Source organism: Syngnathus acus, chromosome 2 (assembly GCF_901709675.1).
Source record: "Syngnathus acus chromosome 2, fSynAcu1.2, whole genome shotgun sequence".
NCBI lineage: Eukaryota > Metazoa > Chordata > Actinopteri > Syngnathiformes > Syngnathidae > Syngnathus > Syngnathus acus.
This window is the reverse complement of record NC_051088.1, coordinates 13,153,714-13,181,278: the sequence shown is the minus strand read 5'-3', so window position 1 is coordinate 13,181,278 and position 27,565 is coordinate 13,153,714. Positions and strand designations below refer to the sequence as shown.

General features: G+C 41.4%; 1 protein-coding gene and 1 long non-coding RNA gene across 5 annotated transcripts in view; both read right to left on the bottom strand.

The window, feature by feature from the left end:
- LOC119130828 (IQ motif and SEC7 domain-containing protein 1-like) overlaps window positions 1-25,358 on the bottom strand; it is a 74,403-nt gene extending 49,045 nt beyond the window's left edge. For 2 of the 4 annotated variants that reach the window (XM_037264774.1, XM_037264834.1), the window contains exons 1-3: window positions 24,776-25,358; window positions 10,905-10,934; window positions 5,014-5,121 (exon numbers count right to left, since the gene is read on the bottom strand). In XM_037264774.1, the coding sequence (XP_037120669.1) occupies window positions 5,014-5,121; window positions 10,905-10,934; window positions 24,776-25,038 (401 nt within the window). In that variant the 5' untranslated portion in view covers window positions 25,039-25,358. The remainder of the gene's footprint in view (window positions 1-5,013; window positions 5,122-10,904; window positions 10,935-24,775) is intronic. The other 2 variants (XM_037264792.1, XM_037264783.1) reach the window with 2 other exon arrangements.
- Window positions 269-3,245, bottom strand: LOC119130867. The gene is made up of 2 exons (XR_005099545.1): window positions 1,708-3,245; window positions 269-1,667 (listed from the first exon to the last, which is right to left on the bottom strand). It is a non-coding gene; the product is annotated as an uncharacterized LOC119130867 (long non-coding RNA).
- Window positions 25,359-27,565: the final 2,207 nt, after the last annotated feature.

Below are 27,565 nucleotides of genomic sequence, written 5' to 3'. Positions count from 1 at the left end.
GGTACAGAAAATAAATGTTTGTTTACTGGAGCGAGTTCTCACCATGTAGAACTGCTCTTGAGCAAGTGATTTTTGTCACGTTTATTATTTCAAGGTCTTCTCCATAGCATCCAATCATAATGGTGGTGAAAAAAGGAAACACACAGCTTACTAGCTTACTATTTAAAAAGAAAACAGAAATGGACAAAAATGATGTACCCTGAACTTAACATTTTGCTTTTCAAAGGCAATTACAATAGCAAACAATTTAGGATTGTAATTTTTTTTTATCTTTTGTTATTGTTATATCTATTTTGTTTAAGAATTTCTCTGAATGTTCCGAACTTTCATGAGTATCACTCAATAAGGCAAAGAGGATTTCAAGTTAGTTTGTGGTTAATTAGCATTTTTGCCCATTTAGAACCATAAAAAAAGCATCAAACATGATTATCCTGTATTATACAACTTCTTTTTTATAGGTGACTCACAATATTTACCTAAGTGCCCTTTTACAAGCACGATTGTTTCAACCGAGCCATAAAATCTAAACGAATCCAGCAATTATAATAAATGTTTCCCGAGCATCATTATATTGGGACACCACGAGCCTTCAAAAAGCGATTAGGTGCACCGCAGCGTTCCACATGCAAAACAATGGAGGCACAGGAAGAGCCGACAGGAAATATACACACCCCTGCCTGCCTTTGTCTCTCGGCCAAAGGCTCAGAAACACAACTCAGCATAGGGAAGGGCAGTGAGAGAGAGAGAGAGAGAGTGCGAGAGCCACATTCTTGTGTTTACTAAGCCAAAGCAAGTTCTTATGAGCCACACGACCACTTTTACTCTGGAGTCGAAACTGTGCGTTCCAGCAGGCCCTGTAATTAACTGGGAACAAATGATAAAACACAAGCTGAAAAGACAACTGCAGGCATTTAACGACACCACACACGCTTTTTTACTGGTCTGTTAAAATGTTTGCAAGTTCCTATCTGGCGGAGTTCAAAACGTTACAGACAGCAGTAAATTAAAAAGGAAGAATAAAGAATTCAGATTCAAACAAAGCTGAAAGGTCTTTTATCTTTGCCTTTGTGTTTCATCCACACCACAGTGTGTGTTACTACGTGCGATAACAAACAGTAAACACAAAAAGAGAAAAAACGTATACAACCCAAAAAACGTCAAGGCCATGAACAATGACAATACGGTGGAATGTGGAAAGCTGAACACAACACAGTTGACAGTATTGTAAAACATGGAAAAAAATATCCTGAAATTACATTTCATTTCGTCAAACGGTTGCACAAAATAAAAACGTCAAAAATCCACAAGTGTTTTTTAAGTGGACTATTAATCTAACAATAAACGTGTCTGAATCCAGATTTCATTTTGTGCAACCACTTGATGATATATTTGTATTTGTTTAAAAAAAATGTCCCCCTTAACATTTTTGATACATTGTTGGATAGAACAACAATACTCAATTCATCCCAAACGTGTTCTCATGGGTTGAGGTCAGGACTCTGGAGGCCAGTCAAGTTTATGCACCACCATGTGCACTGGTGCGTCGGGTTTTGTTGGAAGCGGGAGGGGGGCCAACTCCAAACCACACTCTTCATGCCTTACCATAGCTTCGTAGTAAAACAGTTTGAATAATTCAAATTTGCATTTCGATAAGATTCCTGGGTCTGCTCCATGCAATCAATAGACTCTGCAGTCTTATTAGACGACCTGAAGATAATCAAAGGTTGTGATGCAGTCATTCTCCATAATGAGCATCATAAAGCATGTGAATTATTCACAAGGAGCTCTTTGTTTAGATTCTAAACTAATGGCCAGGCGCAAAATCAGAAACCCGGAACACATATAAACAGGGCAGCTCGATATTTGCGGCTTCATGACCTTTTAGTGCTACCACAGGGACTATCAGGGGTGAATGTAAATTCTTGCTGAGAGATTTACGCCCCACCTCACCTTTATCTCTGTCAATCCCATGCTATGTAGTTGTTAATCATGTCACAGGTATTTTTGATTGAGATATCAGACTGAAAAAGTAAAATTGCTGTGAAAGAAAAACAAAAGAAGATGCAAGGAGAGCTCTGTGAGAATAAATATATTGGGGGGATGTTTGGGCATGTTGTTAGGATCATTTTCATTTGTTTCGCAAGATGACAATTTTGGAGTTTCCCGGTCTGAAGGACAAAATGCATTCTAATATCAAGTTAGGGTACTATTAAAAAAAAAAAAAAAACTTTAAAACATATCAACCGAGTACCGATATGGAATTATCCTTCAAATAAACTGTAGGCTACTATGCATTGGCACTATGCCCGTCCTGGATTAACAGGTAATTGTCTTTGACGTTAATCTTGCAGTGCTTTCGGGGCTACCGGCGCCGGGTCAACACAATAACCTTAGCTAATAACGTTTCGCCTGCACCGGCATGCTTTTCTTTCTTTGGAAAAGCTTACGGGTGCGGGATTTATGCTTTTTCTTTGGAAAGCGGTCGTCAAATGCAAAGAAGCCGCTTATTGTTGATGTGCTGTGGTTGGTGGAGATTGCGTCAAGCGTGCTGATTGCTTCATGCTCATGGCAGGGAGAAAAGAGGATCAATCCGGACTTTGTTTGACATGTTTAGTTTTAGCTCCCTAGGTGAGGCCATAAATGATGGATCAAATTTTTTGTTTGAAAATAATCCAAACTTTTTGCTTGGTTTAACATCAGCAGGATCGGTGAGCTCACCAATTACGCTGGCAAACTTGGCTCCAAAATAAACACACTTGGTTGTAGAAAATGATTCGGCGCGGTGAAGCTACGACGTTGCTCGTGCAGCACAATTGCTCACTAAATGCAACTGCTAGGATACAAGCGAGGCAAAAGGTTGGCCGGGGGGAAAAGAAAACAGCTAAGTGATACAGCGTGGGAGCACAGACAAGCAAAGAACAGAGGTAAAGATTTAAGTCAGCCCTATGGGAAACGTTATTCTGCTATTTCACTTTTGCAGCTGCACCGCAAGCAATGAATGTGATAGGCGGCCCCATGAGATTGCATCAACTCTGAACAGCGCGCCGATGTTGCTGCTCCATTCTCACGTTTGCAACCAAGACTGTCAGAGCTAAGGTAACAGCAGGGGCCTGTCGGAAGTTGATAAACAATGTCTGCAACTATCCTGCATTGACAATAAAAAAAAAATTCCACAAGCCCTTTTTCCCACTGCCCGTTTCAATTGGCATTTTACTCATTTCTTCAAGGTTGCCTTTCTGTTTAGAAAATGTCTGTTGCAAGATTACATAGTGTATATTTTTTAGGTCAAGTTTAATATGTGAAGTTTTAATATTTACCAAACTAAATTGATGGGGGCTACTTTGCTATATTGGAGATGGATCATAAGAAACTGGCTATTTTTTTTTCATTATAATTCAACTGAACAGAGTGGAAATCTATGAGTAGTATACACAGATTAAAATCCTAAAATTTCCTCCAAAAAGTGTGATATGTAGATTTTCTTGAAAAGGGCAAAACTAATACAGATGAAACATGTTGAAATGTTATACTGGGGACAGACAATAAATTAGAAAATAAACGAAAACCACCGTTTCCACTGTTAAGTATGGGATATATTAAGGTTAACTTCTATTTATTTAAATATAAATTCCAAAAGTCTCTTTGAAACATTTTCTTGTAACATAATTAAAGGTACATCCTCCACCCCGCCCCCTAAAAAAGTTACGACTGGAAAAAAAGTTTTTTTTACAGCCATTATGGTGTGTTAGTGATGCAATCTAGGATAAAATATTTTCAAAGTCTATGTTCTTAAAGCCTTTTTCTTTGTTGGTAAGTTTAATGCTTCCATTATGTCATATACATTTGAATGTTTTGTTGAACAATGAGTCTCCAAAAAAAAAATCCGATCAAATGACAATCTAGTAGTCACACATCCTAAACCAGACGGCTCGGTGGCGCACTGGCTAGCACGTCCGCCTCACAGTACGGAGGGTGCGGGTTCGATTCCACCTCCGGCCCTCCCTGTGTGGAGTTTGCATGTTCTCCCCGTGTCCGCGTGGGTTTTCTCCGGGTCCTCCGGTTTCCTCCCACATCCCCAAAAACATGCTTGGTAGGCTGATTGAGCGCTCCAAATTGCCCCTAGGTGTGAGTGCGTGTGCGGATGGTTGTTCGTCTCTGTGTGCCCTGCGATTGGCTGGCAACCGGTTCAGGGTGTCCCCCGCCTACTGCCCGATGACAGCTGGGATAGGCTCCAGCAAGCCCGCGACCCCCGTGGGGATACAGCGGTACAGAAAATGGATGGATGGATGGATGGACAATCACAAATAGATTACCGAACAGAAGCGAGACATACGAGTGAGGTATGTGCCACAAATAGCAAGCCACATTGCAAAAACGAACCACCCGTGATCTTACGTGTCAGAAACTTCTGAACGCTGCTGTTTAAAAATAGAACAAGCTCCTATTATACACTGGGATTTATTTGTGGGCTGCACGGCACGGCACGCGAGCCAAAAGTGGGTTATGGATTAGTCGCTGGCTGTTTGATGACGAAGCACGTAGCCTTGGGAGGCGTCTTTGAAAACTATCTCCAGCCTTTTGAAACCCCCCCTAAGTCTGTCCTACTGATGCCGCCCGCCGCCTGCGCTTACATCTCAGCACTTGCCGCAAGACACTCTCGCAGCTCGGCTCAGGCTAATGGGCGAGAAGAGCCGAAGGCGCATACAGTAGATACGGGCATCATATTTCATTAAGACCAAGCTTAATAGGCTTTGCTTTCTGTGCACACAAATCGCGATGCAGCTTTGACTGTGTTGGGTCATAAAAATGCTCAGAACAGCTGGCAACGACGCGGATATGGCTGCACGGCAAACTGCGGCGTCCTCGCCAGTGACGCAGTGGCCGTAACAAAGGCTGATTAGCCTGAGCATGGGTGGGGGTCACTTTGAAAGGTTAACAAGATAACAGTGGGGGGGGATGCGTTTGTGGCTGTGGCACAATCAAGTGATGATGAAAAGTAAAAGCTTACTGTACCCAAAGGAAGCGGACTTCCACTTGCGACATGGTATGACTCCTCTAATGCCAACAGTCACTAAGCTTCCGGGAGTTTCTGTGACTTGGCCAGGAAGCGAGGAATGTCTCCTGTAGGGAGGACAAGTCGCAATAGGTTATGAGAACAAAGTTGAAATAAAGTAGCTGAATGGTCGGCAAAGCCCAACAATTGACTCCGCCTCATTCATGCATCATCTGTTTTGCCTTTGTTTATCCTTTATTGTCCTTTAGCACTTTTATGTGCTCCAAATAATTATACAAATGTTTTTTCTATGATTTTCACAAATACTTGTTGCAAGTGACAATTTGCATTTTTTTTTTTTTTAACACACGAGTTTCTCGAGAGCCGCATCCAGATGAATAGACTAGTTATCCGTTGGAAGGCCGTCACATCCTAATAAGGCTGCAATGTCGAAAGGAGGCAGGCAATTCTCACAGAAACCTGTCACTCGCTCTCGACGACAAAATTAGCGGGAAAAATAATGAAACCCGTTCAAGGGAACACTGGTCCAAAACAGGTTTGCCCTGTATGATAACAAACCATAAATCAAATGCGAGGAGCGCCTTTGATTTGGAATGATGTCCATTGGTTCCACTAGGAGATTAGCCCCAAGTTGCCAAGTGAAGTCTAGTAGCTGTGAATATATCCCCTTAATGCCAGCCCGTGCAGCATTAGGTTGCAATTTTGAGTCCAAAAGCAAGGCATGCACTGATAAGAAGAGGAGTGAGCCCAGGGTGATTTCTTGTGGACGTAAACAACCAAAACAAAGCTGTCTTCTTTCTATGTATTTCACGCATTTGATCGATCACGGCTGCTCCAAGAGCCCAGCGCTCGGGGCTATAAAAGAAGCCGGAAAGTGTCGGGAAGCGAGTAAAAAGCTCACCTACCCAGGGAAGAGATGCTGGACGATATTTTGTTTGGATATACACAAGCCGGTAAAAAGCTTGACATCTTTTTTTTTTTCTTCTTGTTTGTTCGTACACACTTGCATGCACCTCGTCACAATGACGCTCGCGCCAAAGCTGCTTCAGACAACATGAGAGCTGAACTGGCTGGTCGGCCAATATTAAGGCCATTGAAGTGTTTGATCCAGGGTTGCCATGACAACGACGGACACTTGCTCTCCTTATTACAATCCAGTGCACCAGTAACACGGTTTAGAAGCAGTTTAGGCACGGTTATTACCAGTTGTTGTTTCCTTCTATTAAGTTTAAACGCACACAGAAAATAAAACATAGCAAGAAAAACACTTCAAGGTGCAGCACGACATGGCTTGAATTCGGATTGTATGACCATGACAAGAAGCCTATCCAAAATGAAAGAATACTATTTTGCAAAGGAGCTACCATGTGAAATGACAACTTGAAATCAACTTTAATGTTAGCGTCTGCAGAGTGAATCGATATCTCTGCCTCAAGGGAGGGTTTGTTGCAAACCTGCGCCGATGCACTGCATTATGAATAACAATGAACGTTATGCTGTTGTGAAGTCAACTTAAACTGCTGAGCACACACAAACACACCAGAGCAGCAATCCTCAATTACAACGCCGTTCTTCTTTACATCCTCCAGTCAACACATTACCTCATGTGTGTGCATGTTTATGCATGTAAAAAATAAATAAATAAAGTATGCTGTACAACCATATCAAAGTCTTTGTGACGATGGTTTGTGTTTATTGTGTGGGAGGTTTTGTCCTCCCCTGATCATAGCTTGTGACATTTGTCATCTTCTTTCACAGGACACAATGTCCACCGAGACGCTACTGAGCTGTGCCCCCATCAGACACGAGGCAGGCATGTTTCTCGATCTGTCAACACGCAATCACACTCTCACAGCTTGTCTCTAAGGAGAACGATATGTCTTCGGCAACATCTTCTGGCACGTTAAAGCAAATTCACACAATCAGCCAGCCATCTTTCCGTTTTCCATCCAGCTTGTCCTCATTTTCATTGTGAGTGAGCTGCAGGAGCCCATCACAGCTAATTTTGGGGCAAACCTGGACAGGTCGCCATTTGATCACTTTACTGTGATTATTTCGTCCCCCCCCCTCGTCCAAGACGTTGCTTTGCTAATCTTCCACAAACCAATGAGCAATCAGCAGAAATTTCTTCAGTGCAGCCCATACTGTAATCAGCTCCTTTTTGATGAATGCTGCACCGAGGCCCTGAGTAATATCGTTGAGTAAGTATGCCACAGCTGGCGGCATTTGCCATTATTTTGGCATAATGAATTATTAATTTTAGAAATGCCTCCTCTCAGCTACAATGGAGGAGCCTGAAGTAGTTTCCTGCCTCGCAATAATTACTCCGATAGTCAATTTTTTTCCTCATTTTCCATGAATGACATTCTGCTGCAAAAAAATAAGCAAAGTAGCAGCAAGTGTGCTCAAAGTCAAATTGCCGCACTTCAAAAAGACACGCTTTTCCAACGTGGTGTATTTAGATCTGCGGCAACGGAGGAGGACATTGCTGATCTGCATCTGTCATTGGCAGCGCCCCTCCTCCCAAAATGTTTGTAGCTTTATTTTAGCAATAACATTAGCACTGTACTGAGCGTTTTTATACCGCTCGTTCTCACCAGTGTGAACTGGAGCCGATTCCAGCTGACTTTGTGCGAGAGGCGGGGGTAGCACTTTGTTGAAAATGTAACTTAAATTCAATAGAAATGGTTGCATTATGTTCAGGACCACATCACTATGACATCAGCCGAGCCCAGCAGACTGAAACACTCAGTCCTTGTTTATAATCAACAATGATGTTCCAGCACCAATTGGTTCGATTGTTCTTTCTCTCTGCTTCACACTCATATGATGTGTTGTTTTAGCTCTGGATAGCCTCTGTAGAATAATGCCTGATTAGAAGGACTTGAAATCCATTTCAGAGGGTCAAAGGGGACTAAGAGAAGACACGCAAGAAGGCGCAGTCTGCGAAGATGAGCATTGCTCTCTATGGCAACCGGGAGCGAGGGAGAATAGGGAGGGAGACAACAATGGATAGATATCGACATACCGTATGCACACATCAGTCACGTCTGCTCTCTGTAGGCATGGCCAGCACATGTACTGCCACTAGATTGTATGTAGGGATGGGCGAGTATCATTGCCGATACCACCCTAATTTCACGATATTGGTACTTGCAACTTTGTCAGGAAGGGCATCCGGCTGTAAAAAGTTTTGCTCCAAAAATTCTCAGTATGGCTAGACGGCCATATCGAGAACCCAGTCCAACCCAGCGGCGCCTGGAAAGCGGACTTTAAAACGATGATGATGATGATGATGATACTTGCAACTTTGGCCCATACCAGTATCGGTCAAACCTTTTTGGCCATTTTACGATCAGGAACTAGAAATGGGAAGAATAGAAAATTACCATTAATTAATTTAAAATTCATGTCATTTCAAGGAATATTTATATATTGGGAAATAAATGATATCAGTGGTATCGAAAATTGCTACTCAACGCCAACACGAAGCTTTCAGGCTAGGTCGGTTTTCAAATCAGTGGAGCAAAGCTAAATTGTTGACAGTCTGACAAGCTTTATTTGGCGTTTTTTGTGTTTTCAGCAAACCATTGAAAGCAAAGAAACTTGGTTGCTTCCACGCCCATCCAATTTTAGCACATCTGGTCTGACTTTGTTATCATTTTAAGTACATCAACAAAATACTCTGTTATTGTTTTAATTGAATGTTACCTTCTGTTCTTTGGAGGGAAAATGAAGTGAAGGAAGGATTGTCAATGTTTTTGTAGAATGATCTAAGTAATATTCAATAATATACGATACGGTGCGAGCATGGGATTTTAAGAACCACAATCGTTCATAAATCTCCTCAACCGATTGGACATTTTAATTATCCGCTCAGCTGTTAGGTACAAATAAAGCTGCCCCCCCCTAAAGTAATGTACAAGTTCAGGACAGGACAACAAACAGATATAAATGTTGAGTGCCGATTCTAATTAGTGCCATAGCACTCTGTCACCTCTTCTGACTTTATGAATGACCCACTAAAAAAGATGAGCATCTTTATTGCCTGACGTTCTCTGAAGAACAATCCAATACGATTGGGTCAGCGAGGGTGTCGAGAGCCTCCCCGCCACCCTCGCCTCGGTTCTAATCACATCTGAATGAAGCCATCCATCCTGATTACAGAACAGCACACCAATTAAACGGCACCTTGTTGTTATTCCTCTATCATTAGCTGCAGAGTGTGCATGAGAATAATCCGCTATTATCGGCCATGGCCGACTCGCTCTCCCTACATGCACACTCTGACAAAACCTGTTCACAACGACTACTCGGGGATCAGGTTTTATTTATTTATGGCGTCTGTGCCAAGTTCACTGGCTTTTTCATTATTAATGATAATTAAAACTAGCAAGTCATGTAGCGCGCAAAATGTTAAACTGGGCGGTCGGACTTGTGTCACAATGTGGCGTATGAGCAGGATGATGGATGTCATGACAACAGGTCTGCTGTGCGCAGAACACTGCTTGGCTGCCGCAGTGATTTTCAGCTCGGCGCTTTGATGAAAGGCAACGGGAACAGAAAGGCAAGATGCAGTTTGCTGCGATTTGAAAATGTCGGCAATTCCACTGAAAAGGAGTGCTGCTGTCTATTTTGAAATGCTTACACTCAGAGTTGAGCAAAAGGTACACAAAAAGGGGGGGGGGGGGTGAAGTGGAGCACTGGGGTAAATATTCATCCATGTACAGGATACGGCAATACATTCAGATGACGATCAGGTCCCCTCAAGTCGCGTATTAGCTTGTATCTGCTAGCTTTTGTTGTCGCACAAAAGTATGTTGATTAGAAGCCCCGGACAGGTCAACAGATGATGCATGCCCCAGTCCGTTTTTTTACTGTAGTCCATGCACGGACAGACAGATTTTCACGAATGTGGCCAGACCCAAGACAACAGTCATGGCCATTATTGGCCACAAAGAGGTCACTACAGTCAACACAACAATGGGAGTCTTCTTTACGGATTAGCTGTACCGGTTGCCATGTGGAATAAGCTAAGAGAAAGGGAAGGGGAATGGCAAAGTGACAGCAGATGCAAATTACACAGTTCTATGGCAAACATGCAACAATTAGTGTAATGGTAACTGATAAACCCGCGATAAGGGGGATGGGTTTGGTTGCCACCTACGCGGCACGCCCTCAACACAAGGCCACGAGAACAAAAGCTCATGTAACTAGAGAGGCTGTCGAAAGTCAGTCAGTTGAGGACTTTGTATTGTATTTTAAAGACATTTTATTCATAAACGACAAAAGTGACGAGCATAGGCGGGGAAGGCTTATTTGTATCTTACCATTCATGCGCAAGCTCGATCTATAGTGCCTTACAGAAGCGAAGACAGCAATAACTCTCCGGGGGCCAGAGTTGAAGACAAAATAATGATTTTGTTGTACTACTGTTAGATACAACAATACAGCCTGCATGGTGAGTTATTCTTTGGGGATGCTGCCTGACTAAACTAAACCTTGGCCAAACAACCTCACCCATACTCAGACGACAGAAGAACACGGATGATGGCCTATCGGGTCTTCATTCCATATCTGTTGGGCAGGGTAGATAAGCACTGGTATGCTCACTCATAAATACAGCAGACGTTCTTGACCTGACTGTTTTCAATGAAAGCATTCAAGGCTCACCACATCAGGCAAAGCATAAGAGCTGCAAACAAGGAGGAAAAGCATGCACTGTGGCTTGCACACCACTGAAAAACTGGCCAGAGGAAACAGAAATCTTTCTTCTTTTTTCCATTTTCTGTTACGAGTTAGAGCCTATCGTAGCTGTACTAAGCATGTATTAAACTATGCTGCCATAATCAATCCAAAATATATTTTTTAAAGAAATGGAATACTTTACCTGACTATCCTGGATGCATCACCATCAGACCTGAAAGATAAGAAACAAAAGAGTGGCTGGATGATTTCTGTTGAGCATGTGGAAATCCAGATGACGCAGCAATGCAACTACTCTATGGGGAATCATAAAATGCCTTACTTAACCGCATCATTTACATCAGCAGCTTTACTACTAAAGCTGATTGGTAGAAGACAGCACGACGGAGAAGATTGATGGAAACTTCTTTAAAATGTAGCCTGCACAGGGTTAAACACATTGACACATCAATGTCCAGTCTGGAAAACTTTGGCAAACTAAATGGTTTTATTGATGCACCATTTTTACATATTTGTTAATATTTTTGTTTATTCAAGAATAATACAAATGTGCCGCCGTCACAATCTGAGTGGTTCTGCCATCAGTACTGGCATTTGTCCGGTTATCTCATTCCAAAGAACTGACGACAAAAAAAAAATCATTACTCATTACATTAACAAGTGTGTATGAAAATAGAGGCTAATCAATGCTGGACATTAAAAAGGGCAACTATAACTGAAGATTATCCTTATTCCAGGATAAGACTGCGGACAATGTACTGGATGCGACCTGCTTCTTCTCCATGGCAACTGCTGACAAGGCTTGCAGGCTTCAGTGGCCTAGCAGCAACATTTAACATGGACACTATTAACAGATATGGGGCGGACAAAGTCTACACTGCCAAACCAATTGTACATCTGGCTTGCTGTGAGTGAGGTAGATCAAAAGATAGACAGAATCATGTTATCGTTAAGAAGATGGGAAATATTTGCAAAATGTACAGATAAGAAACCATGAACACTGTTGATAGTCTGCTTTAAAAACCCTCATACTGGAGATGCTGGAGATCTTTTTCAACTCAGTAAACTTTTTCTATGTCAAAGCTGCAGCCAACATTTTGTTGAAGACTTTTTTTTTTCTTATGTCAGTTTCCTTTGTAGTATCTTATTTCTGCCTTTTCGAACCTCCTTCTGACCCAGAACATACAATGATCATCTGGTGAATGCCTGTTTAGCAAATATGAACAAAGTTGCCCTAATTATTACATAAAGCGTACATCAAACATTGGCGTTGTCATCAGAGCAAGCAGTGGAGCTGCAGTGGAGCTGAGCTGCAATGGAGCTGAGCCTGAAAACTAGAGCTGGGTCAATAGAACGCAATGAGATTCATTGACACACAAGCCAGCGTCCAGAGCCGATGCCAATTACTGAAGCTATCGATTGCTGTGTATACAATACATCACTGAAATGAACGAAAGACCGGACCAAACCATTGCTCACATATTTTATGTACAATGATATACGTCTCCCTTTTGGAATACTTTCCGCTCAGCAACGACGAAACGTGCCCACCGGCCCGATGCAAACGACTGCGATTAATGTTTCGAGGTCACGAGAGCCGACAACTGAGCGTCATCATTTTATGTCAAAGGCCGAGCAATTCCCTTGGATCTGTCCTCTACTCTACATGGAAGTTGTAACACTTGAAATAGAGTTTGCGTTTGCTGGAAGCTGAATCAATACCGCCTGACCTAGACAGTAATTTGCTGTAAATGGTCACAAAGTAAAAAAAAAAAAAAGTCCCTCATGATATGTATCAGACATTCATAAAGCATTCCCGCAGAGCAGACAAAGCTCATTTGTCGGACCGTAAAATAAATGGTGGTCATATTTCATGGCCTTATCCAAGCATGATCTATCATATCGGCTGATGGATATGTGCGAGCAACTTTTTAGGTCTTTGGGAATAGACACGAGCCACCGATTTTAAATCCGTCACATTCCCAAAGCCACTTCAATAATGCAGTAAATGCCAAATCCCAGTGGAGGTATTACTCCACAGGAAGGCCCACTCAAGGTCCCCCGCTGCTTCGCACACTGTAGCACATGTGCATCTCGGTTGCTTCCTTAAAACAAAATATTACGTCTCCAGCGACACATCAAGCTCTGTTTCGTTGGACATGGCACTGATACAGTGGTGTCAAACTCTTGGCCGTGGGCCAAATCTGGACCACAGTGTAATTATATTTGGCCCGCGGAGACAATTGTGCATCGACTTACAAAAATTACAAATCGTCTTTACTTTTTGGATGTTTCTAGGATTTTTTCTTACAAATTTAAACAGTTCTTACTAGTCTCTGATTTCAAAAGTAGTTATTCATCAGTTTGTTGTGTAGCCTACGCTGTATATAATATGAGACGTTCATACATTTATTTGGATTGAAAGTCCTAAATCAGAATGGCCCTCCGAAGGAAACTATGACTACGATGCGGCCCACGACAAAAATTAGTTTGACACCCCTGCATTGGTCATTTTCCGGAGTCTCTTACACGGATGACAGCCTGTTTCCTGTTGTGAGGGGGAGGAAATGGACGGAGAACTACTCCCATCTCTGAAAGATGCCGACTCAGTGTTTATCAATCTGCGTTTCTGCAAGAGTAAGTGCAACTGTGTGCAACAAGTGGCATAATGGACAAGACTGCTCATTTAATCATCGCTGCCCACCTTACTTCAAGTGAACTGGAACAACATCTACTGTGCTACAAGTTAGTGCCCATGGAAGTCCGGGCATTTTCTCCTTTCACCAGGGAAGACTTGTTTTGTTGTAATTATAAACCCGCTGTTTGTGAAAAGTGTTGGGCCTTGAGGAGTCACTTTCCATCTTAGTGTTGCATAAAGAGGAAAGGAGATTAAATGAAATGCATGAGCGGCTATTTGCCCTGCTGAGTAAAGAATAACTGTGTGTGTGTGTGTGTGTGTGTGTGTGTGTGTGTGTGTGTGTGTGTGTGTGTGTGTGTGTGTGTGTGTGTGTGTGTGTGTGCGTGTGTGTGTACATATACACACACGGTGTTTTACTGATGAAGCACTTTTAAGCAGGAAGAGGAAGTTTGTTTGTCAGGACAATTACATGAAACCACAGAGCCCATTGTCATTGAACTTTGGTAAGGAAACGAGACTGGAGCAGGCTTTTTTTGGAGCGTCCTTTGACAGCTGTGGTTTAAATGTGTTGAAACATTTGCAAGCTGCTAATAAAGGAGCTGCAGAGTATCGTAAATTATGCAGTTTCATCATAACTTGCCAAAATTGCTTAAATCTAGGTAGAAGAAAGGGGCATCCCATTGGAGGGCTTTGCATTGGCACTAGACAGAAAAATTCTCAACTTTGGCTTTTCAGAAAGGAGTTTGCATGTCGGTTGTCTTTGAGTATGATATTGTTCTCTTATAGTTCATATGAATGTGCAAAATGTATTATTTAAATGTAAAAAAACAAACGAGAAATATTAATCGATTCATTGACAAATAATCTATTTTAATAATCAAGCAATTATTTAGCGCCGATTTTTCACCTAAGAATTGCACAAAAATCTCTAATGTCAACTTTTTATTAATTCATTTTTGTCATTTTTCATCAATAACTGGATCCGTTTCAAAAGCTTTGGTACAACATTAATCCCTCCTGTGTGATTGTTTAATTATTATTTGGTTGTTGTTGTTTTTTTATCAATAAACAATACCAACCAATCACTAAATGTTTTTAATACACTTAGATGCAAAATAAAACTGCATTAATTTATTCAATGAATCGACATGATAATCGATTCTAAAACTATTCAATAGTGACACGCTCTGATGGCATAATCGGTGGGGTAATCCATTCCAAAAAGATTCACTTGTGACCGCCACAAAATGCTTTGAGCTTCAAGCTATGACAAAAATGAATGAATCCTAGCTAAAACTCTGGCGCCTCGTGGCTCCCTCTACATGAGTGTCACCCAAGAATCAATGACTTGAAGCTGTGGCCAGCAAGAACAGCTCACTCACACTGACAGCATCATCTGAGGAGGAGAATGAACCTCAACGTGCTGGGGGAGTAATTCATGTTTATTGTCAGTATTTAATAAGAACCAGAGGGTTGCAGTCGGGATAAAACACTTCAGTGTATAAGTCCGCACTTGGCATTTGATGAGGCACATGTGTGTGTGCTTCTATACCGTATGTGCGCTCTGCACCAAGTTTCTCGGCCCAGTGCATCAATGGAGTCCATCCATCATGTGTAAGGATTCTTGGTGCATTCCACAAATGTAAATGATCTTTATTAATCAGCTTCTAATTACAGTTAGAAATGTGTGTGCCTAAGCAGAATTAATGAGTTAGTCAAGTCCTCTGTTACGGTTAAGGGTGCAATAATTATCCATTCATCTATTTTCTCTTCAGCTTATCCTGTTCTGGGTCACGGGTGAGTTAGAACCTACTCCAGCTGACGAAAGAGACTGCACCGTTGGACCGGTTGCCCAACAGTCAGAAGAAACGTACAAAAACTCACTTTGCCTGCATGAAAGTCAGGCTAGAGCTATGCTACATCATAATTGACTGTGTAGTATTGCAAATAAACAAATGCTTAAACAAACAAATGAATGAATAATTCATGCTTGTTATCTTAGCATTTCATCAAGGGCATCCTTTGTTTTTGTCACGTAACGTACGGTTTCATTGTGATGTGAAAATAAACCATCTGGTCTAGTCAAGTCTCAGTTCCATTGGAAACGTTCAATTCAAAAAGGAACAAAGGCGGTTTGCATCAGGAAGGGCATCTGGCGTGTGAACTGTGTCAAACAAATCAAGCAAGTGACTCATTTCGACCTGACAGAGAAAAGACAAAAGTCACGACGGCAAGACACTGTTGCACTTTCGGCCATCTAAAAATTTGAAATCCACCAATTGCCTGTCCCGAGACGTCAGTTTAACATTTACATTATCCACTAGTTACAGAATAGCACAACAACTAATGTTTCCTGAATATTCCCCATCTGCTGTAAAATATGTCATGTTTTCGGCAGCTGCTTCCTGCATGTTTAACAATGAACAAGTGAAGTTGTAAAAGTAGTCTGGAAAATTCTTATCCGGGCGGATGTTGATGGTTTTAAACCGGTACTAGAGTGAATAAATTTGAAAACTCTGCCCTCACTTTGATTTTAAACTGGTACCAGAGTGAATGCATTTGAAAACTCTGCCCTAACATTGTTTTTAAAGCGGTACCAGAGTGAATAAGTGTGAAAACTCTGCCCTCACTTTTTCACGTGTACACTTATATGTAAGCAACGATGATGGCGAGTTAGTCCAAGTTCTTCCTCTTTCATTTGCTATAAAACATCTTTAGCTTCGCTTTCCTGTATGAGGGTGAGCGTGTTCATCAGCAGGTGACTCGCCGTGTCTGCTTCCTACTGCTAGCCGACAACTACCCTACGCAAGCATCCGCCGTGACACAGATGAATGATGAGCCGGAATTCTCTAAAAGCCGCGACAAAGCTGACGGCACAGTTGGGCGGTAATGACTTTTCTTTTTTTTTTTTTTTAACCTATAAAAGTTAGATTTTAAAGTCACTTTAAAGTGGTGTGCTTGAACAATACACTTCCCTCTGGCATTTCTTCACACTGGCAGATCAGTTAGTCAAAGCTCGACTCAGACAGTTCATAGCCTAAAAAGCAAAATACAAAGAAAAACTCTCCTTGACTCTGCACCTGGTTGAAATTTTTAAGATGTCCGACCAAATCAAGGATTGATGGCAGCTCACGACGCAATATGGAATATGTGCCTTTTTGTATGAATACAGAAGTAAAAGATTTTATTCACAGCCAGTGTGAAGTCCCACCAACAGCAAGAAAAAAAGTGTTTTCATCATTCGCATCTCTGAGGATGTAAGGCCTTTTTGTACAATCCTGCTAGCAGAGCATCTTCAAGTTTTTTACTTAACTTTTCAAAATGATTGCTGTAGAAAAGTTGATTAAAACAGAGGTGGCCTTAAGCTTTCGTTAAGTACTGCGCAACTGAGCGGATTTGTGTTAAAGTAAAATTAAGATGAAGATGTGAGTATTTTCTTAAAACTAACAATATATATGAAAATACAAAAAATATTGATTTCGCTATAATCGATCAAAGAAATTGCCCACAATTTTGCATTTTCAAATGTACAGCAAACTTTTGACCAAACAGCTCGATCTAATTAATCAAACTAAGATAAACTCGCCCTTTGCTCATTACCACAGCAAACAAACATCGAACTCAAACTACACCCTGCATTGCAGCTCCATTGCATTTTTTGCTCAGTTAGTGCATACGAAAAATAAAATCCACCAGCCGTTCATGCGAGTCACTTATGTGAAATGTTTACAAAACAAACTACCGCCCACAGTTAATCTGCATCTCAGAAAATGCCAAGTCCATCAAATATTGGTTGCCACAAGCCGCACTGGCTCAGGGGGCCGGTTTGTTGGACGCGCGTCTGTGCTGACCGAGATGTGTGACCACAAGCTTCTCATCTGTGTTTGTGTGTTCAGCTGTCGACTGCTTCCGCCTCATCGTGAGCGGTCCGCATAAACGCGCTGCACTCCCGTCCCACCTGCCAGACAACAAGCAGCAGCTTTTCAGGCATCTCTCTCTAGGTAGTGTGGGACAGATTGTGTCCAATTTAGCGATAGCATCAGCCTTGACAGACGTGAGGTGAATAATTGGACAGGCGGGAAAGTAAAAACAATGAAAGGGCAGCTTTAGCCTTCTGACCTCTTCCAGTGCTCTCCGCTTTTAGCCTGTTCGACACAAAAATGTTTGCAGGAAGATGAACGCGAGACGCGCCGCACGAGCTGAAATGGGTCGATCATTCATTTGGAACATACATTGAACCTTAGCTACAACAGAATTAATTACTTTGTTGCTATACGCTGATATTTTACGGACATTTATGTGTTGGGCTAGCAAAAAGTGAGGTCACATTCATGCGTGGGGGGGAAAGGGGGGCAAGATGTTGAAAAAAGAGCTGGAGGTGAGTCACATTGGCCCATTTTCCCCCCAGAATTGGACAGTATAGAGAGCAGGATTTAAGTTGGTAATTAAAATTGAGGGAAAAAAAACATGAGCTTCTTTCCAGTGCACTTTGTTTGTACATCCTTTTGGATTTCACTGTTCTTTTGTGTCTTCAAATTGCCTTTCCACCTCTTTCTTTTGGAAGTCAAAATGAACGATGAGCGGAAAAGGGATGACCTGGAAAATGTACTCTTACCTAGCGGCTTGTATTTATTGCGATGTAAACCAAACTATACGAATACAATCCCAAGTAGTCAAGAAAGTTGATGTGACGTGTGGTCTTGCAGCGTGATATTGAATTGTCGACCTGATAATCATAATTGAACCAAAACGTGAGACCAATGACGATTCAAACCTCCACCTGGGACCGACTGCCAGTCAATCATAGTGCACACGTAATAAAAACAAGACAAGCATTCATCATCACTGAGTGGGAACCGGACCCACGCTGCTTGCACAGGAATGAGCCCAGTGAACCAGTAAACCATCACTTATCAAGCACTTTTGTCTCCCTCAACTTCAAAATGAATTTATTTCAACACAGAAAGAAACCCAAAGAGACCTTTAAGCTAAGCTACCTTGTCCATTCCTCAGATAAAGTCAATCGAGTTCTGCTTTGGCTTGTGGAAAACTCGAAATTCAACAAGGCTATCATTTGAGCACTGCGACCGCCAAGAAAATACGACGCGATGAAAACCGGAGGACAAATGGTTTCTAAGGGACCGCTATTACTGACACAGTCCTCTGCCTGCCCTCCTGCTCATTGGAAGGTACATAAAGACAACGGCTCTACCTTGAGTGCAGTGACATCAGCTACGAGGTCAGTGACATACCTTCCGACCTCCCTCAGTGTGGTGGCCTTTACCGGTAGAGGCATTAGAGAGGCATCACGGTGCTCATTAAAATCATGATTATCCTCCTCGGGGGGGTGGGGGGACCGGCCACATCAATGAACACCCACCAGACAGCCTCTTAATAGGCTTGATTATAATACGGAGGACGAACGCAGGATGCCTGCAGTTGTTTTTGTCTAGGAGTGCACCGAGAAAATTGTATTTGTCCATTGCTCAAGATTTATCGGCCGTGCTTGAATGCAAATCATCCCAGCGTGGACATTAATCTAGCAGGAGTATTTCATTAAAGGGGGCTTCTGTGGCAAGAGGCGGCTCATGGGCTCGTAAATACAGTTTGACGTACTGATTGTTCAGCAGATCAAGGGCTAAATGAGTGGGTGCTGCCGGACATTTTCTCCTTCGCTGCCATGGGGGACCGAAACATGCTGAAGAAAACTTTGCCAAACTTGTCAAGATGGAGACGTATCTTGGGCAGCAAATTACACGACAGAAGCCAACATACAGTCACTGCAGCAAAGGCAAAAATAATTTGAGTTTTAGTTTCAAACCGTGTGTCCCACTGTAATTATTAGACACCATTTTGTTGTTGTTTGTTTCATTTAGCAGAAGCTTTGCAGAGGTCTGCAGACAACTGCGTATTATTCGAGTGAAACAGTAGATCAACCAGCGACAACATTATGACCACTTGCAAAACTAATGATGTCCATTAAAAGAGCTGCATAAAATATCCCAAATTTACAATGATAATCATGTTCAGTTTTATTGACACGGATTAAAATGACCAATGTTTTTATTGGTTTGGCTATAGTTTCCAGTGGTCATATTTACAACTGTTCCTAATGTTTTTTACTCCCTCTTGTAACTATTTGAAGTACCGTATTTTCCGCACTATAAGGCGCACCGGATTATAAGGCGCACCTTCAATGAATGACCCATTTTAAAACTTTGTCCATATATAAGGCGCACCGGATTATAAGGCGCACCCTCAATGAATGGCCCATTTTAAAATTTTGTCCATATATAAGATATATACATTTGGCCCGCGGGCCGGACTTTGGACACGCCTGCTGTAGTGGCTCAATATTGGTCCATATATAAGGCGCACCTGATTATAAGGCTCACTGTCGGCTTTTGAGAAAATTGGAGGCTTTTAGGTGCGCCTTATAGTGCGGAAAATACGGTAACCAAATTATTACACCAGCATACGTTACTTTATTCACCTATCAAGCACTAACACTTTTGGAATAGTGCCACAAGAAAAATAATTAATACATACAGCCAGCAATTTATAATCAGTTTGTCACTAAACCTATTTTTGACATGTAGACAATGTAGACATTGTTTTTCGAGCAGCAGGTTTTTTCTTTTTGATAGTTTTTCAGCAATAGTGATTTTACCCTGCATCGTAAATTATAGATATTTAACAAAAAATCCACATGTTGTTGAACCTAAACATTTACTCATAAAATTCCTAATTATTATTATTATTATTATTATTAATGAGAGCAGATTCAACGTAATCAATGCAAAAAAAATCTAAAAATATTTACTAGCAGTTCTGTTTAAAAAAATATTTAAACAATTTCTTTTCAGTTACGTTCATTACGTTCAGCAGTCCTCAAATAATAGGGACCTGGGAGGGCGCAGTGCCATGCCGGGGGGGAGGTGTAACCCAAAGGAACATGTTAATTAGGATACAATGATATGCAGATGTGGACATACAATTACAATTTTATAGACAAATGAAGCCATTCATAGTCACTGAGGGGAGTTGGGCGTGCATGAAATATTTTCTTCTTCCGGGGGGCAAAAGAGAAAATAATTGCGAAGCACCGTATGTTATTTGCAGCCAATGCCTTGTCATCATGACCAGAATTCATTTCAGATGAAGCAACAGAAGGGGGGTAAAAAAAAGAAAAAAGAAAGTAATGTGAAGCAGCTCAGATATTTTTGTAAGCTTAGAGCAAAGTGGCAAGAGACAAATCTGCTCATCACTGGTCTAGCCGTCGCATTCGCATGCCAAATATTGTTCACCCGGCTGCCTTACCGGCTTGGGACAAGGTTTGAATGCGAAACATTCACAAACAGATGCATCCACCAGCATTGAGATAAGAAATCAAAGTACTCTCAGACACTATTCCGCTCGAAATCCCAGAGGACAGCTTCGATGCAGCTCTGATTAAAGCACCCTCCTTCTATGCCGGTAATACAAAAAAAACATTCGTCAAAACAAATGCTTTTTCCACAGATTCATTTATGACCTGTGATCACTTTACAGTGGCTGTAATGGAGCGGAGCACCTGTGGGGGTGGCAGACTGCAACAAAATGCCATTTATCACCAATGTTGAGAGCAGGAATGTGTCAGTCGATTTGGTGGCGCCTGTCAGCTCATACCAACGTGATGCAACCAAACAAACACCATCGGGAGTGAAACCCGTCGTCTAGGGTAGGTCAGCGTAAATTGTATCAGACCAGAGACGGCTCGGCACTCAACTATCAGGAAACCTGATAGGCATGTGAATTTGAATCCCTACCTGCGGGCTTACATAAATTTTCCGTTTACATAAGCTTTATTTAGAAGTCAGGAAAGCAGAATTTTCCACTTGGAATGCACAGACGGTCTCACGACAGCAGCAAGGACAGCTACGGTTGAGCGTACATTTATTAGCTTCATTCCAATACTTGTGCAGGACTTGAATATTTCAAATTTCTGATCAACAATGTGGCCAAATTACTTTAGTGCTAATCTGTTGACTCATCCACAGGACTCACTATCAGCAGCACATCACATGTTCGACTCTCTGGACTTGATTTTGGACGGAGAAGCTGACCAACATGCAAACGTGTCAAATGCGACATGATGTTTCTCTGACAAAAATATTGGTTGTGTTGGCAATGATACGCCATTTTGCGAAATATTTTGCAGACCACGGGAATTTGTAGACCGAACAGTAGCTTACAAGTCGCTTTACTTCTCAGTATAAACTCACTGTCAGCCTGGAGTAAAGCCAAACTCATAATTGTGAAGTGTTTTTCAACATCAAATTAAACTGGATTCATCATAACAACCTGCAAGCACTGAAAGGTAGAATGGATTCATTTACACGGCAAAAAGAGAAGTACCATTGATACCATAAAACAAGTTCAGCGTTGATGTAAATCATGTGAGGTAATTTGGGGATGGGAATAGCACACAATGGAACGCAGTTTTTCCTACACAGTTTGAGCTTTAAGGCTCACTATAAGCTTCATGTTTATCAAATAAAACACCCTGCTTGAGATCACTTTGACTGCCTCACAGCAAGATGCATCATGTCTAATTTTCCCTTCAGGATCGACAAAGAAGCACGCATCCGGAAACTCATCCCGAAGAGGAGAAATCTGATATAAAATGTTAATTAGAGGGATTTAGAGGTGGAAGAAGACTTGGCTGCCTTTAAAACTGAATCGCCTCAATTTCAAGCAAAGCTATCCCATCTCCCATAATGCTGATAATTAGAGGTACAGACATGACAGTACTATTGATTCATTTTGTTATTTGATTGAAAGCAATTAACCTAATGTAACAAAATGTACAACTATTCCCAGATGTATGACCTCTTCACAAATTTATTTCCATTATGGATTTTGATAGATTAGTGATAGGTGGGGGGGGGGGGGGGCAATACAGACAACCTCATGACGCTGATATGGTTTGTGAATATTTTTAAACCAGTTAGCTAGCTTCAAAAGTGTCCTAGGCCAGCCCCCAAATAACTTTACACAAGCTTTTTTTTTCATGGTAGGCAGTGCAATCTTGAACTTTGCCTTGAATTGCAACATGATGTAGGTGCATCCTTTGTCAACAAAAAACTAGTCTGCCAGCTAGAAGGCTAACACCTTTACTACAGCCACTACTACAACTGCTAATAGGCCTAAAAAAACACCAACAAATTATAGATTTGATTTATGTAACCTTCCAAAGGGCCCAAGCTTAAGGTTTGACTAACTGACTAACTAACTGACTGATTAAGTCCATCTTCACAACATTCAAAATGGAGCGCGCGAGAGAGACACCGTTGTTTGTTTTCATTGAACTCAGTTTGAAATAATTAGAAACACAAAGAGTCATTAAAACCAGAGTATTAATGCAAAAAAAATTTTCAAAATAAGATGATTTTTTTCCAATCGTAAATCATTGGTCTGGCTTGCAAGGCTACACTTGTGTCGTGGTCAACATCAGATAAAAGAAAGTATTCATTTTATTGTATGTCTTTATGATGCACAAATTGTACCATAATCACCATGGTGATATTTTTTCAAATATAGGCATTTTTTCATTTTTCGTTTAACAAATCTCAATCTCTTTAAAAAAAAACAAAAAAACTCGGTTTCCCATAATTGGACTGTCAGCATTCAGACAGCGTAACAGGTAGACACAAACTTTAAACAAAAACTACACTGTGTGACCGAAATTTAAACCCTAAGTTCACTAAAGGTCAGATTTAAATCATCATCTTCTGCTATCACCAGCTCGTAAAGACATGTGCATCGGTCACCGCTATGGATTTGCTGTCATGGGTCTTCATGACATCAGCCACAAAGGTCAAGGCACCATCACGTGAGCCAGCAAACAGTCAAAAGGGAAGTTAAAAGGCTGAATGCTGAATTCTTCTGCAAAAATGAAGCTTGACGCGGATTCGACTTGACAGTACAGACAATCCCTATCTGAAGCTGTGCTGCCTGCAGACACGGCCATATCATAACAATCGTACTTCTGTCAAAGAGGACATGCTTTCATTCAAACTTAATGGATCACAAAAAAAAACACCATTTTAACTTTCCAGTGTCTGCTCTTGGTAGATGACCAGTCTAGCGCATACCCTGCATCCCACCACAGCCAGATGGGATTTGATGATGTGGACAAGGGATGTAGAAAATGGAAATGAAAAATCCTATGAATTGTCAAAGTGCCCAATCTATTGAGCGCTGCTATTTACTTTACTTTCTGTTTCAGATCTGCTTATGTATCCAAAAGTATTTGGAGAGGAACAAGAGCATCGAGTATTGTGGTCATTTCAGGACAATTTCATTAGTGAGGCTATTACATGGACATTGGCAGAGAGATTTGCACTCTTGTAAAGCCTTGCTGGTTACATAACAAATGCTCCTTTTCCCCCTTAGAGCTGCAACCTTTGTATTCCTTATATCACGGATTAATGTGGCTGACCATGCATGTCAAATAGACTTTTAGGACCGGTCTTGGGCTTTATGGCTTGAGTCTGTTAAGTTATGGAACCAGATGAATCCGATTTCTTTCTTTAGTATCACGGGTAACACACACCAACTGTGATATAGAATGTGTGTGACCACTAATGAATTGATTTCTACACAAAAAAAGTGTGTCCTGTACACAAAGACATAATTCAGTACTGCCCACATAGATTTTGGTTGAGATTGAGGGCAGGTTTCTGACATCAAATGATGTTTAGCTTTTTTTAAAGAGAGAGGGGAAAACACTTTAGGCCATCAAATCAAAACGATTAGGGCGAAGAAAATAATTTAGCTTGATGGGGTATGATGTGCACTTGCAGACTTTCTGTAGTGGTTTATGTAATGATGTGCATTTGAATTTTGGTGACTTCTGGTAGTTGTTTATGTTGACGCTATGATTATCTGAACTGACTGACTTTGTAGCGAAAAGGCTTAGCGGCTATAAAATCTCAAATACAGAGGGGATTGTTTTGATACTTTCAGAGGGTGAAGTGGGCATGAATAGAGGGATGGGCATTCCAGAACTATTGGTCTTTTCTGACATTAACCAACATGAAATCATTTTTACATTGTTTGGAAATAAAATGATGTGTTTAACCAGTTTTTATTATTGGTCAAAAATACCACTTGTTCCTGGTTTATTTAGATTTGTTATATACAGGGTTGTGTTGACAGGGGTGTGTGTTAACCTGTTCCTCCATGGGCTAGATACCAACCCAAATGTGTGACCAAAAGTTTTTCTGTGCCAAGAATATTTATACTTGGTCCATAAATGTCCACAAACAACATGCACACAAACGCGAAAGGTAGTTGGGCTCCCATTTTAGCAGCAACTTGATTGGCTGCAGTGAACGTTGAGCCAGCAGCAGGCAAAGAGGCTTAGGGCTTACTTGTCATGCGTGATATGCTCCTGGATGGCCCCGAGCAAGTGGGGGCTGTCGGCGCCTTGCAGCAGCCTGCAGCTTGTCAGGTGCCGCTGGTAGCGCTCCTTCAGGCAACCGTTTTCCGCGCACAAGTCGCACACTTGCCGCTCCAGCTCCTCGATCCGCGCCCGTTGCCTCTCCAGCAACTCCTGCTGCGTCTCGATGATCTTGTTGAGCTCTTGTAAATACTCCGCAGCCCTGCCGGGGTTCTCGGCGCCCGGGCTGTCCATGTCGTCGTGGCGCAGGAAGCGGCTCGCGTGTTTGAGCGACGCTCCGGCCAGCCAGCAGCTTCAAGCACAATACTCAGGCGGGTTGTTGCGCTTTTTACGCCTCGCCATTGCTGGTGACAGCGGAATCCCGAATAAAAGCGTTCTTACGAGGCTTTCCGGACACTCAACCAACGGATGTCGCTCACGTACAAAGCGTCAACGTCACATTGAGCTCGTAGCCACATGTGACGGACGGGCTTAATAACACCAAGGCGTTGATCTCGCTCCGCGAGGTTGGCACGTCCACTTGCACGCCGCCGCCACCGCCGCCGCGACTTTCTGTAAACAGACGCCGGCTGTCAGGTGGGCGGAGTTTACAAGTTTTATGAATCTGACAGCAGGTCGCGTTGAGCGCATTATGGCTCAGGACAGATTACGCGCTGACCCACATTTAGCTTCCGTTTATTATCACATGCAACCCACTAATATCACAATTCTCAAAGTCGATCGACGTGATGACTCAACCAATCTATCAATCCATCAAACCACCAATTCATCCATCCATGCTTCCTTGACTGAACCCGAGGGAAAGATTATGAAAAGTAACAAATAACTACAATTAAAATAAGTGGGAAAAGAACAAAAATGCTTTATAAAAAACTAACTGAAACTATATTTTGGTTATGAAACTATAATTCTAGCAATAATCTTGCATTCAACAAGTACTCCTTGTACTGTAATTGGGGAAAAAAATAACGCAAAAAATATTTTTTAATTTAACTAAAATGAAGCATTGAAACGCTATTAAAAACGAACACACAATCTAAAAAAATAATTAAAATTAACCGAATTCTAAAAAGTGAATGCATAAATAAATAGAAACAACTATAAATGTGAAATCCAAAACTATTACAACCCTGGGCCCCAATCAGCAAAAGACCTCCCACTCCCACTGTGATTGTTAATTGCTGAACAGCTTTATAATACAACTTTATGCAATTGCTCTAAAGATAAATAGTGTTTGACAAGTGATAATGAGATGTGCATGCTGGCAAACAATTGTTTTTGAATGTGCATTGTGAAAATTTTAATATATGACGCTATGACTGAGTTTGAGTATTAATTGCATTAGTAATACCATCAATTTGCCAAGAGTGCTATTAAAGCTTTCCCTGACTTTTATATTTAAATAATACCCCGAGCAAAGGCAGATGAACCTGGAAAAGTGAAAAACCTTTTCCTGATGACCATCAAGTGAAACTTTTTTTTTTTTTTAATGCAAACATGTGCAACAAGCATGGTGTTTTCACAAAAAGTCCCGCTTGAAATTTGTCAGAACAGGCTGCATCACTACATAAAAATGATAGTTTAGCTTCAGTGTTTTCCCATGACATCCTTTTTTTCCAAAAAGTCCTCTTAACTCAATGTATTTTGTCTTGTAAGATGATAGACAAAAGCAATAACCTGTTTGGCGGTCAAAAACAGAGCCGGTATTAGTGCAGGACAGAAGTTGTCTGCTCGGGGGGCATGTTTTTCGATAGTGGAAACCGTTAAACTCGAAGCATGGTTTATAGTCGATAAAAAAAATAAGTTACTGCCTGTAAGGTGGTAAACAACGGATGAAATTAGTGTGGATAATATATTACTTGCAGTTTTATGGGACCTGATTAAAAAAAACAACTAAAAAGAGCATTGAAGGCTTTCATTTGTGTTGACTGTTTTCATGTCACTTATTGATCTCATCGGTCCCTAAAGGATATATATAAAACAGACGTCTGTCCAATTTTATCCAGTGTCTCCTCACTTCCAAACAGCTTCAACTATAGTTGATCTATAGTTCTCATATTGTTATATTGACTCTTGTCGAACAAACCATCTGTCAGGTTTTGAACAAAACATTAAAGGTTGATTTAAAACCTTGTGTTTATCTAAATCAGGGGTGTCAAACTCATTTTTTCCGCGGGCCGCATTGTAGTCATAGCTTCTTTCGGAGGGCCATTATGACTGTCAACCCAAATAAATGTATGAGCACCTCATATTATATACAGTCAAAGCTACAAAACAAACTGACAAATAACTCGTTTTCAAATCAGACGAGTAAAAACTGGTCAAATATTTTTAAAAAAAGATATTAAAAGTGAAGACAATTTGCAATTCTAGTAATGACACACGAATTTGATGCACAATTTGTCTTCGTGGGCCATATAAAATGATACGGCGGGCCTGTGATCTAAATAAACCAGATTAAACTGCGTTTTCCACATGAAAACTCTAAATCACAATTAAGTACACTCTAGACTCTGACCTGACTCTACAGAGATGCTGCTCACCAAAACCATCTGGCTAATCCCAAAGAAAGACCCTTACCAATCCTGTCAGGTGTCAAAGACCACCCTCCTTTCGAACTATCATATTGCCTTCGCCTCGGATGCAGCCCAACGGCTCCCAGCGTGGCGGGCTGACAGGTGGTGGACGACTTTATGCAAACTGTGTGCCTTGGGAGAAAGAAGTGAATGTCATTTGAGCTTGGTGGGTTTGACTGCCTTAA